The sequence below is a fragment of the Lissotriton vulgaris genome, unplaced genomic scaffold (assembly GCF_964263255.1).
Source record: "Lissotriton vulgaris unplaced genomic scaffold, aLisVul1.2 SCAFFOLD_1160, whole genome shotgun sequence".
In the NCBI taxonomy this organism is placed as follows: Eukaryota; Metazoa; Chordata; class Amphibia; order Caudata; family Salamandridae; genus Lissotriton; species Lissotriton vulgaris.
Window position 1 is genome coordinate 595,417 of NW_028254497.1, and position 17,195 is coordinate 612,611.

General features: G+C 41.3%; 1 protein-coding gene across 1 annotated transcript in view; it reads left to right on the forward strand.

Moving 5' to 3' along the window:
• LOC147659524 (atypical kinase COQ8A, mitochondrial-like) overlaps nt 1–17,195 on the forward strand; it is a gene marked incomplete at its 3' end in the record, with an annotated part of 394,993 nt that overhangs the window by 255,306 nt on the left and 122,492 nt on the right. Inside the window, exons 6-9 of the mRNA XM_086951674.1 lie at nt 1,648–1,770; nt 10,561–10,646; nt 11,322–11,462; nt 14,550–14,631. Of these exons, the coding sequence (XP_086807800.1) occupies nt 1,648–1,770; nt 10,561–10,646; nt 11,322–11,462; nt 14,550–14,631 (432 nt within the window). The remainder of the gene's footprint in view (nt 1–1,647; nt 1,771–10,560; nt 10,647–11,321; nt 11,463–14,549; nt 14,632–17,195) is intronic.

Here is a 17,195-nt window from a genome sequence, read left to right on the forward strand (position 1 = left end):
TTCAGCTTAGCACCATTTCATCTGCATTCACCTCTTGGTGCATACCACAGGGCATGCTGCTGCCTCCTGGGTGATTTGTCCTTTCCCTAATACCTCCTGGAGTACCTTGCAGAGCTTACCAGACTTGTGTTCCAGTTGCCCATCTTTGAGGTTCTGCGTCACTCTTCTGCTATGCTCATTTGTCTTGCATGGAGCATATGTGTCTGTTAAAAGGAGTGAGTCACCTTTGAGCAGATAACTCCCATTGCCGAGATTCTCGTGGTGAAAATATGGATCGGAAGAACTTGCATCATTGGGCGAGCCAACTTTTTCTTCTGAGGGATTAGTATTTTTACTTCATGCAGTGTTTAGTGCGTGGGCATTTTTGGTCATGGTGCTGTTTTAGCAACAAAAAAAAAACATTCTGATGTGGGTTTGACTTGTCTTCATTCCTGCTCAATGATGAGTATGCTTTACAAGAGACTCAAAAATAAGATATGCTGACCAATTTTTATGTGGGTGTAATCTATGAATCCGCTTCCCTGAATACTGGTATCCAAACCAGCTATTTAACATCTAGTTACTCACACACGGTTCTGCAACACGAACTGGCTCTTTCTGTGCAAAGCTGTGCTGATTTGAGCTGTATGTAGTCTTTCAGGGTTGCTTGTTACTGGCGGTGAAGTGAAACTGATGTTTTAATTCCCATCATTATCAACATCTTTATCCATCTCCTGAATTTAGAGGGGCTACTCAGTCTAGTGGAAAAATCCTTTCGCACAGACCTGCTTTCCTAACCATCACTAGTCATAGGCTTTCTAGAATGTTGCTTTGTTTTAGGATGTCTGTGTGGGTTTTGAGATGCTTTAGGACCTCTTTCACCGAATGACCCCTGTAAGGTTTGTTGGCCCAAAGTTATCTTCAGTTGTGTTTGTAGCCTAAGTTTCTGGGCATGTCCTGTGTGGACGGATGGATGGAGGGATGGATGGATGGATGGATGGATGGGTAAAGTAGTGTCATTTCTTATTAGAGGAGTCGGTTATAGAAATGTTTCCATCTATTTTACAGAGATGCTACAGTGGATTTCTTTAGGCAACTAATGTAAACAGTTTGCACATTAATCAAATTTGCTAAAAAGTATTTACTGTTTCCTCAAGCTTGTTAGGAATTGTGTTCAATATTCCACAAGCTACCCTTTCATGCCTGATATGTTCCTGTCCTAAAGTGTACTTGTCGTGTTTATGTAGGATGCAGGATTGTGTCCCACTGTATTGGTGTTTATACATTTGGTTTTGAAAGTTTTGAATGATAAAATTGACTGTCTGGTGGGCACTCTTAATATAGCACTGATTGGAGTCTATATTTATCCTGATGACCATGCTGTTCTTTTTAAGGACCATTGTTCTAATACTAAACTGTTACCAAGGTCTTATCTACCTTTCGGGTTCCCTTGTGTTTTTGAAAATACAGTGGATTTCTTTGTCAGAGCTAGGGTGGGGACACATGGTCTTCCAAAAATGTTTTTTCTAAGTACTATTAAATTTACAGTACAGATTCAAGTCTGAACTTCTTGTGAAGGGTTCTTGGCAGGAGTTGAGTATTGTACAATAGCCTTAAAAGGAGAACTAAATAATTTACTTTTTTTGTGCTCTTTTCCTTGCACTTTAGGGAAGAAAGCTGTTCTGGACTCGAGCCCATTCCTGTCTGAAGCGAATGCGGAGAGAATTGTTCGCACCTTGTGCAAGGTGCGTGGCGCCGCCCTGAAACTGGGTCAGATGCTGAGCATTCAAGGTAGGTGCATCTCTCCTTTGCTCACAGCGATTAGTGACCACTTGGCCACCTGTTTACTTGCCGCTCAGCCCTTGCAAGAAGGGTCACGCCAGATCCTCGACTACCCTCCTTACTACTACTCGTGAACTGTAGTGCGTCACTGTATTAAATAAATGCCTGGTTGTCTATTTTGCCTTGCTCGTGTTGCGAGGAATGCTTACCGATGTGCTTTTGTCCATAATTGGATTACAGAGACTTAAAACTAATTTTGCAACAGCTCTGTTGACGTCGCCAAACTCTGTGCCCCAGCAGCACTGGATTAAATGTGATGTGTTGCCTAGGTTATGTGCATTCCCTTCACAGGCGTGATAACTGGCAGGAGAGATGGGGAGGGAGAGACTGGCTTGGCTTTATCATTGCCTGTTTCAGATCTTTTTTTTTTCTCAAATTCAATTCTGTTTTTAAGTTCGAAAGTATAATACATTGACAGTTTCCTAATGAGATAACAGTATTAACTTTAGTCACCTGCTAATTTGATAAATACATATAGTTTTCAGATTAGGCATCCTGGAGTAGGCCATCAGTAGGAAGTTGAGGGGTGCAGACGGAAGTTTTGGACCATGAGTCATTCTGAAATTTATTGTGTGGCTGGGTGTTGTAGAGCTGTCTTGATGTACTGTTTTGGGTGGTCCCACAGGCAGCAGATTAAAGTACTGAGAAGCACCGGTTTCCAAACGTTTTAGCTCATGAAGGTTATTGAAAAGGCAAGGAATAGGGTATGCTACTGTGCTTTTTTCAGAGCACATATATTGCTGGATATAAAGCATTTCCTTATTTGTCCTTGCAGGCACTATTGTCATGATTTGAATGGTAAAACAGGTGCAGTGGCACAGGGGCCAAAAGATTTAGGAAATCCACTGAGTATTGCTATATTTTACCACTAAACAATCAGTAACAAGTACAGCTACCTTGCTGGCACTAGAGCCATGATTTAAATGGTGTAGCAGGTGGAATGGCACAGGGGCCAGGTTAAAGGGATGGGGTTTTGAAAAGGAGAGGTTGTGATCTATGAATTGCGGTATCAGTCAATTGCAGAACTACAATAAGAACTATTTAGGCAGACAGGCATGAGCCTGAGAGGAGCCTATACGTGGACATGGAAGGCATGCAGAGGATGGAAGGAACGAAGTGCGTCACTAAAATACAGAAAGGAGTGTTGGGCAGTAAGTATATCCCGCTGAGTTGCTTTCCTAACTTTTGTGCACTGTTGCAAGGTACCCTTTTTGCAATAACCAGATCGTGCGGAATACCTCCAGCTCACATTTAATGTCTTTTTTAAATTTACATTAAATTGATAAGCTGCACACGAAGGGCTAAATAGGTCACCAACTCGAACTGAATACCAAGACTATGACAGAGAGAACATTTATGATTCAAGAATGAATAATGCATAACGTCCGAGAAGGTACTCTACCTCCACAGGAGCGTCTCCAAGACAGCATAGTTTCAATATAAATCCAGGTATCTGATACTAAATTCAGATTATTCACACTAGCTGTGTGTACATATTGTAAAAAACATCTGGCAGTTTCATGCCCTGTATTTGCAATGGTATTTCTGTTTAGCCTCACAGTGATAGCCCTGCCATAGATCCGAATAGGCATTAGATTTATAATTCCAGCGATTGAAGGTCACTATTGCCGTCAAGAAGTCCCATAGTGTGGATCTGCATAAATCTTGCATCATGTTTACATGTAGCATAATCACTTGGAATTACCTAAGGATTCTACAAGAATTGAGCAAGAAGATGAATGCCCCTTTTTGTCGAAAAAGGGGCGTGAGGATGGATTTTGCACTAAGAATGTGCGACAAATGAAACCGAACATGAACAGGATCATGAGCAACCGCCCACGCTTGCTAAATATGCACTTGGGATAGGATTTTCTCCTAACCCACTCCTGGTATTTAGTACTAGTTTCCTAGCGCAAAATGCACTTTGCTGTGAGACAATAGTGCTAAATGCAACACAACACAAACAAAAGTGTGAGCAGTCTCTCGTGCTTGGTAAATGTGTTCTCGCAAAAGATTCTCCCAATTACTCTTAATAACTTGAGTCAGAGTAATAGCATTATTATCAGTAATTCCATGTCAGTGTAATAACAGAATTACTCCGGCATATTAAAGTTACTCCCAGGACTATTGTACACCCGCGAAACCGAGACCGGTGGCTGACAGATGATTTTTGCACCATTATAAAAGATTAATTATGTACAGTGCCACCTCGAAAGAACTTGTCGACCCTCTTTGCTTTCCTACTTGAATGCCCTTAGCTACCTATTTTTAAATGTAAAAGTTTTCCCTACATAAGGAATATTTGGGTGTTTTAAAACATGACGTAACCTAAAGCCTCCTGGCTACTTGAACATTCGAAGCACTGTACACCGACACAGCGGAAACAAAAACTAGGAAGTTCATGAAACCTGGTTGTGGCTTTAGAATTCCTGGCTGCCTAAGCCATAGGTTACAAAAGCAACTTTTTTTCCTTGCTACTAAACAGTGTTTTCTTGGTAATTCCACACCATACTGTTAGTGTAGTGGGAGATATGTTTAAGCAAAGGCATTGGAGTTCTCCGCGATTATCTACTAAAGAGCAGATGGGGGGCTCCTCTTAGTTGGAAACTCAAGCACAACCCATTTAGTTTTGAGAAGTGAATATCTCATTTACTGGCCCGTTGCACGAGAGGCCAGTTTAGAGCAGGGGTGTGTGCCACCTCATGACACAAGGCTCTTGAACAGCATGAGCTCCACTTGGGTGCACACTAGTTTGGCACTCTCGGGGGCCCGGCGGGATTAGTGCCTTGAATTGCCCTTTTGGACTCTTGCTCTTAGTGGGCTTCTGCCTTGCTTAGCCCAATGGTGCAGGCATTGCTCTAACCATTCCGTTGGTCTCCCTCCTCTCCTGTAAGCTACTTGCACACCTAGAACTTTTTGGACACTTACAGATAATGCTCAGTAACTTGGGTAGTTACTATGTTGGTGTTCCTCTAATCTACTTAGAATTCCTTCCAGGCATTTCACATTCGTTTTTGAATTAACTGTTTACATAGTTGGGACCTAAAGAAGAATTTAGTTCATTGTTCAACATTTGACCTTTGACCCCACAGTAGCACCAAACTAAATGTGATATGCAGACTAGAGGAAATAATCATGTAGCCTCTGACCCAGGGAAATGGCGCACTGATTGTTGAGCACTGTGGGCAGGCCTACTTTCATCAACCTATTTCTTAATCATAAAACCAAACAATGAAAATAACCAGGGAAGGGACCCAATGGGCATGTTAGTTCGCCTCTAACTCAACCGTGTCAGGAGGAGGGTGGGAGTATACTGCGTCACATCCCAGCACTCAATTTGCCCCACTGCTTCTGATCTGATCTCGGTGAAATATTTTTTATTCACTTACCCGCCATTTTCTTTATCACATATAAGCACGCCTGCAAATGCTCAAGTTCAGCATGTCTATTATACAAAAGACACTTTTGTTTGATTTAATGGACTAAACTTTTGCTCCAGATATACCACAAATTTAGCCAGCAATAGGATATTCATGACCTCTGGCTTGCCTCTTAGTTTATTGACTGCATTGTAATCAGGGCGGGGGAAGGATTGTTTCTCAAATCATGTTTAAAATAACTTTAAATGAATACATACCTGAAGCATGAAGTAGTAGCACACTTATTTGAAATCAGCAGATTTTCAATTTAAATGACCACAACGTTTCCAACTGACGTTGTTTTACTGATAAAACCATATAGAGTATAATGTTTGGTAATCGAGTTTCCCTTTCTGCATGAACAGAACACCTGTGCCTTCCAGCTTAAGTTCATTCACCCGAATGGACGAGTTGGTGCTGAAAATGCTCAACCTGATAAAATCGTTCTTGCCTTAGGTAGTGGGAGAGTAGATTTTTCTAGGCCTACTTCTGTAGTATTACATTTTTCAAAGAGAGTATTACATTTTTCACCCTTGTTGGTGTAACTTGTGCTTTGGAACTTTAGACAAACGTTTCTGGATTAAGTAATCAGTAGAGAGCCGCATGTCGTTTTCAGGGTGCTACTCCGCGTCACTAGTGCCTGTGACTTGCACAGAGTCTTAAACCAGTGCAAAAAATGTACAGAACCATTTTCAAATGTTTGTGGAGGTCACCCAAAGTTTTTCCAATTGGAAGCAGGGCCTATTACAAAATAAATAGTTTTATTCGAATTCAACAAGCTCCTCCTAATAAGTCTAGGACCTTCAGAAGCACAGCCTTTGTTGGGCTTTCATGATTAATGAGGACTTTGCATCATCTTCAAACAGAGTTTCCCTAAATCCATTGTGCTGCAGTATTAAAAGTATGTTTTTGGACAAAGCACGCAATCCCGTGAAGAGTAGCAAGTTTTCTGCAGGGTGATGTTTAACATATCTTCCCAGAAGTTTAAATTACCAGAAACTCCTCTTCCTTCGGTGGCAGAGCTGAAATAGATTGATCATTCAGAATTTACGAGAAAGCTTAGGCGTGCATTTTCAGTAAAATGTTAGGTTATCGTGCACTTCATCAGTGCCTGGAAAGGGTGAGGCTTTATTCATATTTGTAGAGTAAAATGGCATTCCAGAACGCTGGTTGACATGGGCGGAATTTAGATTCACCTTTCTCCTAAATTCTGCAATGCATCTAGTGCATTCTAGTTATGCACCGAAGCCTAAACCGGTTCATTTTGGGTGGGTTTTTTGTTTTGGTCATTAACCTGATTCTCTGATTTGCTATCCAAACCTTAGCTATACCACCTTACTCTCTACTGTGATTGTTTTTCTGTTTTGGTTGTATGTACTGCACACCATTTAGCATAACACAGTTTTACATAAGAACATGTTTTGGTCTTCCTGGTTCTGTAGTTTAAACTATGGGTTTATCAGCTTCATGAGAAAGCACTTTTCCTGTTAGATCTGTGACTGTTGCAGCTTGTGGATAATGGATGTTTCTGCCAAAGTGGCACTTTATAGCCTTCTAGTCTTTTGCAGAGGTTTACACTTGCTACTACATGACATACCTTCAGCTTGGGGCAGTAACAAGGGAGTATTAAAAAAATTAAAATACAAGCCAGGTGTTTCTAAACACATTTAGTGCATGAGCTTTTTTCCTGTTTAACCATGCTCCTATCTGATTTTTGTATTTGTGTCTATAATACCATTTACCCTTTCATTGGTATTTTGGTGTATTGCCAGTTTGGAATAGTAAAATTCACTGTAAAATGTGGTATCCTTATTAAGGGAAGAAATGTGATTTAAAAAAAAATGTTTTTGCATTAGTCATTAGAGAATTTGCTGGGTCATTAACTATATTACATTTCTAATTAATTTAACCTGAATCTGGGAGCTCAGTTCTGTTATTGGAGTACCTAAGTGCACAGCATGGGTGTGGTGTGATGATTGCTTTCCTGAAAGTGGAGTGGAGAGTTAATGGTAGCCTAAACTCTCTCTTCAGCTTGACTGGCCTTTCCAAATACTGACTTTAAGATCTGCCCTTTGATACACATGTATAGCTCCACCAATTGCCTAAATTGAAAAGTGATGTAGCTTGTCTTTTTTAGGTCGAGGACCGTAGGCTGCGCTTGCGCAGTTCGGTCCGAAGATTTAAAGATTTTTAGTTAGGGGGCTTGAACCTGCCCCTCTTCTCCATTGGCTGGCCTCGTAAATGCTGGCCAGCCATTGGAGTGTCTGTGTCTGTAGGCTTCTTGTCAGAAATTTGCCAGGCCTCTGCAGTGCCAAGTTTTGGTTCTGCGATCTGAACTTTGTAAAGGCACTTTTTGTTCTGAAAGGGAATGCTTTGTATGCAACACTTTGTTCAATAGCTCTCATGCCTCTCAAGTAGAAAGAAACGAGTCCAACAGAACATAGTCGCCTCACCTTGGAAGCTAACCAGGTAACTAGGTGACCCTCATCTGTGCCTCCAATCTGATGTGCAGCAATGGTTGAGATGATCTGAGACTTAACTCTTCCCTAATGCTTTCGAGGCTGTTAGGGCTTTTCCATATCGAACGCCGACATATGAATCCGCTGCACAGGTCGCAAGGTAGATGTCGGACAGGGTGTCCTAATTTTTATTTGAATTTTGTATGTATTGTTTATTAGGTGTATTGTTAGTTAAGATCTTTTAATTTTACTAAAATTATGTACTTGCTTTATAGAAGACTTTGAACCCTGTTCATTTATTGGCCTGTACTGTTAATCTGCCCACTACAGCATACACCATGGTATAATTTGTCAGCACTGGCCAACTTAACTGTGAAAGTGTGTGGATGTGCTCCTTGTGAAAGGGCAGAATGCTGTCAAAGTAGTTTCCCCTCAGTCCCAAGGACTGCAATGACAATATTTACATTTTGAGAACAACATTTGTTTTGCTTTTAGCCAATGTTTATTTTGTTTTAGCATGTCTCCCAAAAACAAACAAACTTGCTTAAAGTACAGCAACACTTGGAAGTCTGAGTTTATTAAATAAAACGTAAATCTACATATGTTACCTTCTTTATACATGTATACCTTCCATGTACTTAAGTATCTTTATATTTTTTTTACTTTAATTCTAATTCAGCATCTTCAGTGCACTACCCTATATTGCACCCTATACCCCTCTCATTATATCCTTTACCTCCACTCTGACTCATCCCAACCCCCATTCTACTACTATGATCCCTAAAATAACCCTTTCTAGACTTCCACTATCCTTTTCAATCCACCTATCTGACTCACATGTCCACCACTCAAATACATTTCATATCTCCCTATACTAATTCACCACTAATCCTTTTTGGGTTCCGGAGTAGCGTGCTACTCACCGAAAAGCGCTTTGACGCCTCGTGAGGGGTAGTAAGTGCTATATAAATGCAATAATAATTATAATATGCCTGGTAGCACCCCTAACTAGAGCTTCTTTTAACATTTTTTTAAACAAAAACTGACAAGAACAACCATTGAGAAAGCTAAATGGCTGGCAGCCAACTCCCGATCTGTTGGCTGTGCAAGTGCTTGGTTGGACTGTTTTCATCTTTGTTGCATATACATTAGAGTACGCCAGGTTATGGCATAACTTCATTGACTACGTATATTAGTGTTGACATTGCAGACTTGCTGTTCACTGTGCATATGATGAATACCTAACTAAAAGCTGGTATTTTGAAGTAATTTCAATGAATTTCTGATTCTCAGACAATAGCTAATCCTTAAGTTAGTTGCACATCATATAACATAATCGACATGTTTACTACATATAAAGCAATACTTTTATTGTACCTTGTTCGCTACCAAGCCATTGATGCACTAAATGTAAATGTAAATGTAAATGTATTTGAGCTTATATAGCGCACAGCTACCCACAAAGGGTTTCCCGGCGCTTGCTTAGGGAACCCGTCCTGGTATTCCCCTGTGAGATAACCCCGGCAGGGTATCCACAAGGTGAAAGCCAGGCATCCCACCGCGAGGGGCCGTTGTGGAGATTAAGCAAGCTATTGCCCAGAGTCACAGAGTGTGAACCCGTGAGTTGAGAAGGCACCGGAGCGAGAATTATCGAGTCCGTGGAATTTTTGAGCCCAAGACCCGCCGAGGCGGGGAATTGAACCCTGGTCCAGGGCCGATCTCAGCTTCCGGGTCTGCCGCCTCTAACCCCTGAGCCACACTTCTCCACTAAGTCATGTAGAAGGATTACGTACAAAGGGTGAGTCCTGGATACACATGGAATAGCTGCCAGTTGGTAGGATCCCACTGGCCTGAGGCAGGCCAGCCTTACACAGTAGGGTTCCTGGCAAGTCCGTTGAGTAAAAGGTGGGATCTTACACTTGGTACTATGTGCTGGAATGTTTTCATTTTCATTTATTTTTTAGGCCAAAGAAAGCCAATTTAGAGCGACTTGGTTTGATCTCTGTTTGACGTTTTTGTGGAATCTTGCTGGATGTCCCTTTCAAGACAAGACGGTGTAGCACTTTCATAATAATGGTAGGAAAGGGAAACGTATGCATCTGTGTAGACCAGTGGTTCTTAACTTGTGGTCCAAGTTTATAAACAGTTACTTTGGATGTGGCCTTTAGCAGAGCCGAGATCAGAGACTAAGCCAAATCATTAAGACCACCTTTAGCCCGTCTTTATATTCACCCATTGACACCCTCCATGCTGGGACTTGCAGGACCATCCTTAAATTGGGAAAAGTTGGACTGCTCGTGCTGGCTCGCAGAGACCAGAAATGTGGACCGACGTATGTTCTTCTTGATCACTTGGGGCCAGTTAGCTGCAGTCTGAGATGCAACTTGTGACATCCTATTCAAAGACCAGTGTCTGGATGCATGTCTGAGGCCGGGTCAGAATCTGCTCAAGATGAAGAACTTATTGGTTCCAAAGCACCTTTGATCGAAATGGCATGCATTTGTTTTTCCTGTTTTAACAATTCTTTTTGAGATTTTTTGGTGATTATCCCAATCATCCTCAGAACTGTTAGAGGGTGTGTACCAGAACGTTTATGTATATAACCAGATACCTCTACCAGTCAAGGCCATTAAATGCATTTCAAAATTAGCCTGTTGGTACAGCAATTTGGATTTTTATAATTGAGGTTGAAGTTGCCCAGTAATGTTTTAGAAGTGGATTTATGCAGCCCGTTCACTCCATTGAGAATGATCTAAGTTTATGTATCAACAATGATCATATGATTATTTAATCACTGTTTTGTGTCTGTAGCCTTAATTATTTATAAAATGACTGGTCTTTATTTCATATGATTTTTTTAGACGATGCCTTTATTAACCCACAATTGCAGAAGATTTTTGAACGTGTTCGTCAGAGTGCTGACTTCATGCCAATTAAGCAGATGATTGTAAGTCTTACATCGCTGGTCCTGTTTGATTTTAGCTTTTGTAAATGTGATCTTGGACAGTGTCTTCAGTAAATCGGTTGTAGAGGTCCTGTGATACTTCAAGCATTTGCTGTGACAATTTTGACTAGGTATCAATGGTACTCGCCTTGCCTGGTTTGATGGGACACCATCCCAATGCCTAGTTGGTCCTAACTTCAGATCATTGGTATACCCTGTTCACATTTAGCTTGTAATCTAGCAACAAGCACAGGTTCCCTGTAAACTGTAATGATATTGGTCGGTGGGTAAATGAGCTGTTCTGCACATTTCTGTATACATTTGGAATAATCCTTGCTGTAAGCCCCCTACAGCAGTCTGAATAAATGAAATTATAGTGGAGTGTCCAATCATTCAATCCTGGAATCCACTAGATGCATGTGCATTCTTGCTGTAATCTTCTAGAAGACTCAAGTGAACTCTGTAGATGGATGAATATAGTACACTCCTATATAATGCTTGCAGTGTTTAAATGCCCCAGTTACAGGAGGAACATTTTCTAATCCTTTCAAAGAAATACCCTGGTACTGGTGTGTGAATTTGAGCACTTATAGGTAATACCATGTGCCATAAATTAGGAAATTCATTGTGTTTAAGATTCTTGCGTTTCTTACTGAAGCTGATTTTTGTATTCTATAGAAAACATTGAACAATGACCTGGGACCCAACTGGAGGGATAAGCTGGACTTTTTTGAGGAGCGCCCCTTCGCTGCAGCTTCAATTGGGCAGGTTCACCTGGCTCGTCTTAAGGATGGAAGAGAGGTGGCAATGAAGATTCAGGTTGGTAAAAATACTTGTATCAAATTGTATGTTTAAGGGCTGTAGCAGAAAAGCTTTTTGAATGTCAACAAAAGGGAGCACAAGCTGCCAGTTAATTTAGGAATATTATAAAGACCATTTCATCTCACATGGCCTCTCCAGAGTACTTACCAGAAATGGACAAGCAAGTTTATTTGAAGAAAAGAGCATGAGGTAGAGTCCATTCGGATTTATAGAAAGAGCCTAAATCAGATGTTCTCCTGTCACTTCCTTGTGGATAAAGACTTCATTGAAAGGTTCAGTATTCAGGAACTAGAGATAACAGGGTTCTGTTAAGACGTTGGGCTAAGACTGTTTTCTATTTTCGCTCCTAGGGGCGCCAAAGAAATTCTTCCGTCTTGTATGGGCATTGCTTTAACAGAAGTGTGAATGGTGACCAGGTGCCTGAATGTAGCATAGTGGAATTTCAGCTGTATGGATACAGTTGGGACGTTTGGAAAATTATGCTTTGCGCATAATGCATTGGGTATTGACTTGATCATGAATTCAACAGGAAGCCAATGGGGCGCTTTCGGGGCCCTCGTAATGTGGTCACATTTTAGCTGCTTGATTTTGCATGCTTCACAATCTGCGAAAGAAAATGTGTTGTTTGGGGGGAGATCTTAGTAGACGGTTAGCATTCAATTGGACCATGGCATCTGTTCTCCCTATTTATTGATCATTTTGAGGAAGCTGTAGCATGTTGTGCAGGACAGAGTGAAAAGTTGTTTCCCTATACTCCCATGTTCATTTGCAGGGAGAAGTTGAGTTCTGCATCATGAATGATCCCCGAATTTCTAATCTGGTTGGAAGAAGTGTGAGAGGGCCCAGGATAGGTCACTTGAGAGGCAGTGACTCTGAATCAGCCCTGTCTACTATTACAACATCCTTTTTTGAAAGGTCAGACAAAAGATACTTTTCCTTCATCCAAATGAGGGCTTATCTAGACATTGCTCACATTTTTCCAGTTGACGTTCTCAAGATGTGTGCATCTGGTGCCCTTGAGGAAAACAGAAAGGTGTTGCGTGGAATGCTTGTAAATAATCTCCGACATTGCATTTGCTCGGGATCACATTTAGTTCCATTGGTTTTGTCCCTCTATGCCTCTTCAGACAGAAACCAGCAGTGGGTGAACCAACCAGCCTTGGTTCTGCTCCAAGTGGAGCAGTCCAGTACGCGGTGACAAGCCAAGTCCTTTCTGACATTGGAACAAATGCAGCCACCGACTGGTGCGCCTAGTTAGGCTTTGAGTCTTGTTGCACTCTGACCACAGGACCCACATCTGCCATAGCTGTTGCACTGAGGAAAACACAAAAGTTATGGGTGGAATATTTGTACATAGTCTCAGCCACTGGCAGTCGTTCGTGAGGCGCATTCCCTCATCACTGAACCTTTTGACATTTTAGTCAGTGCTCTAATGGTGGATTGTGTGGCACACAAGTGTTTGGTCCACCCTAGTTATGCAGATGACAATTTCATGTTTCCCTAAAAGAGATGGGAAACGTTTTTGTCTAAATTTTTCTGTGTGACAGTGTGAGATATAGCCCTATTTTACTCAGAGAATTTTCCCTATGAAAATGGAGGGAAAAGATCAAAAACATATATTAATCTAAATGATAAATTAAAGCAATATAATCAAAGCAATATAATCAATTCACCACCAAAAATATTTCCTTTTAGATTTGCGTTTAGAATATAAAAATATGGCAGGTAACGGTCACTAACTTGATTTATGATGAATCCGGATATTTTTGTGATATTTAGGCAAATGTTTGCGTGCTCTTGCAATAAATAGATTTTTTAAAATAAACTCTGTTCATAACCTCTCTAAACAGTGTCATAATTTTGGGTAATTATTTGGAAGGATTTTACAGATTAGTTAGCGGAGGCATACCTTATTGTTTACATTAGCGATATTTCGGAGGATGCGCTATAGGTGAACTAATTTGCTACGGTGAAACTCTATCAGTGAAATGTTTCTGTGAAAAAGTTGATGCTCTTAATTTTGTCCAGAAATCATATGAACGCCACTTGGAGACAAGTTGAAAGGCAACATCCTCTAGAAGCCATACTTTCAGCAGATGAGGTCCAATACTAGTGTGATGGAGAACAGGGACTACTGCTCATTACCTCTGCTGTTGTGCTTGCTCTGTTATCTGGATTTGAAAACATGCATGCGTTTGTGGCATCCACCTAAACCGGGTGATGGACGCTGGTTTAACCCTTTCGATGCTGATGACGAGCTCAGCTCGTCATCACCCACGGGTGTCGTGTGCTGATGACGAGCTGAGCTCGTCATGGTGCCACTAAAATGGCATTTTCCAGCACAGGGGGGGGGAAACGCCCAGCAGCCATGTGGTTAAGGATTCTACTCACTTTTTCTGATTCCTGACAGGATTTCCTAAAATGACGCCTATTGTGTGTTCTCACATCTGTTGCTCGTCGCAGAGCAGGAACTAAGCTTCTGCAAGTTTTCCATTCAGTGTCATCAGTTTTTTCTCTTAAACTAAATTTGCATGGCATGCTCTTTCTCTGCCAATATCGATAAAGGCAAAGGGTACATTTTATACTAATTAATTTGTTCCTAGGAACTCTATTTAAAGCCTAATAGATTTGTGTTGTATATTAGCCAGCACTTTCCTAAAATGATATGCTCCAGACTCAGAGCGGCAGATGGTTCAATGTGGCACCATCTTAGTTCAAACCTTGGTTGACCGTCGATAGCATCAAGTTTTACGCTGATTTTAGTCTAAGGTTAAGGGAGCAGCAGATTCTTTTAAAGCATGAAGATGGTACCACCCTATTTAACTGCTGTGTCTTGACCCTAACTTAATTGTATACTCGTTTAATTTAAGAGCAATATACATTAATTAATTGGTAGGCCATTATCTTAGGTCAGGATAAGGGCTCCTTACAAAACATTTGTTAGGTGAGAGCGAGAAAGCATTAAACCTGTATCTTTGTGCCATGTAGATTGATATTAGAAATTACTAAAGATTTTAAATGTTTTAATATCCTGGCCTCTTCTATCTCCTGCCATTCTCTAATTTTTCATTCTTTTTTGCACAGTACCCTGGAGTTGCTCAGAGCATCCATAGCGATGTGAACAATCTTCTGACAGTTCTGAGTATGAGCAATGCTCTTCCAGAAGGTACGCGAGCTGTAGACCATGCTTTTTGATGTTGTCCTGATTTTTCATTGTTTCTTGAATGCAGTATGATCCTGATGACATGTCGTGAAAAAATGTAAGAAATAAAAGTTTGCCTTTCTGGTACTGGTGTAACCATAAACAATTATGCAGATAATCGGTTTTCTAAAAGGATTAAATACTCATTTGACAATGCAGAATTGGTTTCTTGCCACATGTCTACTAAGTGTTCTGTTGAGAATATCTGGTGTCTCTATTCACTTTTCCTACATCGCATTCCTGAATAATTCTGGGATCATCACACGTTTATGCTAAATAAAGACCTCAAATAAAATCTAACTACTTTAAACATTTTTTATCTGTTTTGGAATCGGTTATTGTGTTGGATCCTAGCTTATACATCCGAAAAATAATGCCTACTCATTCGATGTGAAAGATCTCTCATCTGACTTTCAAATACACGACTTTTAAATCATGTGGAAATAACTTTGCATGAAACATAGATTTTAATGACCATGAATCGAGTTACATTAAGTGCTGGGGGAGTGATTACATGTCTCATTTTATCTTCCAGTATGTTTTTCACTGGAGACTTCCTAAGATATGAAAAGATGGTTTGTTCATTTTGCATTGCGGCTACTTACTGACACTGGATTAGTTTTGATTGTATCTGACAACCAGACGACAGGCGGTGACCTCCTCCCTGTTTATCGTTCGGACTTTACTGAGATTAGGCATGGGGTCCCCCAGTTTTCTGCAATCAACCCAATACTGTTTAACACCTATATGAGCCCTCTTATCGCGATTAGTAAGTCATATGGGGGTCGTCAGCTTGGTAAACTACGCTGACGATACACAGCTCATTGTATCACTGGAGGGAGACCAAGCGGTTTTGCTGTAAAAATGTCATGCCTGTATGCTAGAAACGGTGCACTGGCTGAAAAACAACTCCTTACAATTTAATTGCGAAAAAAACTGAGATGCTCTGCTGTGCAGCAGGTAAAGTCCCATGTTCTTTCCCTTTGGGATTTTGGCTCATCCCTATGGAGACACCCTTACTACCTTTGATGACGGTACGCAGTCTTGGGGTCAATTTTAATGATAAGCTGAACCTTGAAACCCAAGTCAACAAAATTGTGGGAAGCAGCTTTTCGCTCATTAGGATTCTCCGGAAGATTCTTCTGCTACTCCCATATCAGGTACGAGCACATGTAGTAAGGAGCGTCATTTTGAGTCGACTTGACTATGGGAATGCGCTACTGCTTGAAACCCCTAGGTACCCGATTGGGAGACTCCAGGGAGTCCAGACGGTGGCAGCTAAACTGGCACTATCTAGACCACGACTGTTGGCTGAGCTGCGCTGGCTTCCGGTGCTCCAGAGGATCCAATTTAAGTCACTGTGCATTGTCTTCAAGGCAATGCATGGGATGGGACCAATACCGCTGCAGTCTAAGTACAGCTGGTATAACCCCACCCGTAGCCTTCGGGTCCTCATCTACTAATCTGGTGAATATACCTAAGATTAAGAAGGTTAAATCTGGTGGAATAGCCTTTAGGTATGCAGCAGCACGCCTTTGGAATAGTCTGCCAGTTGAGCGAAGACACATGCAGGATCTGATGAAGTTCAGGGGAAAAGTTAAAACTTGGCTTTTCCCTAGAGTACAGGCCTAGCCTAGCAACCAGTGAGCCCGGAAGTATGGTGATAGAGTATTTTACTGCAGCGCCAGGATGCCCGTAGGGATAAAGCGCACTTTATAAGTTTCAAATACAATACACCCAAACCCCCTACTTCCAGTTCCTGGTGCAGAACAGGGATACTTTTGGTCCTGCACAAACTAGATGTGAATTCACCACACACTTCTTTTTTAACCTAAGTCACACACTGATCCTTTGACCAACACCTGCTACTAAACCTGGCCATGTGCAGTAGTCTTTGGACTCTTCAGTATTATATGCCATTTTTAAAGAAAATGTCATCTGGTTTGTGTTGGTAATGCTCATTGTGACCATTAGTCTTATTGAAAACTAACACTTAAAAGTAACCGCCCGTGTTGTTGCACTTCACCAGGCTTGTGACTTGCACAGTGGTCTAAGGTACCCAATGGGCATAATGCTGGGGTTTCTCAAGGGGTTATGAGGCTAATACCAGGCTTTACTGGATGTGTGTGTGTTGGGTCCGTGCACTGGTGCGTGTCACATATAATTTGCACTCTTTTCAGATTTCCAGTTAAAATACATTTTTATTCATATTTTACCATCTTTCTTAAATAAGAAGACCCACTACTCTCTATCCACCCACTCTCAACTACCCCTCCCTCCTGGCAGGCCCCTCCACCACCTCTGTTCACTTGAGACCATCGCCCCATCTAACTGGTGCTGAATAACAAGATATCATATCTCGGTCTGAATATGCCTTGCTTCTCGCCTCTTACTTTAGTACACATCCAGTTGATGTATCGAGGATGCATAATACCCTCAGCCTTTTAGTGCACTGTAGTTCTCTATATTTTCCAGAATAGTTAAGTGGTTCCCACAGCTGGCATTACAGTTTTGATCCAGGTGCTTTT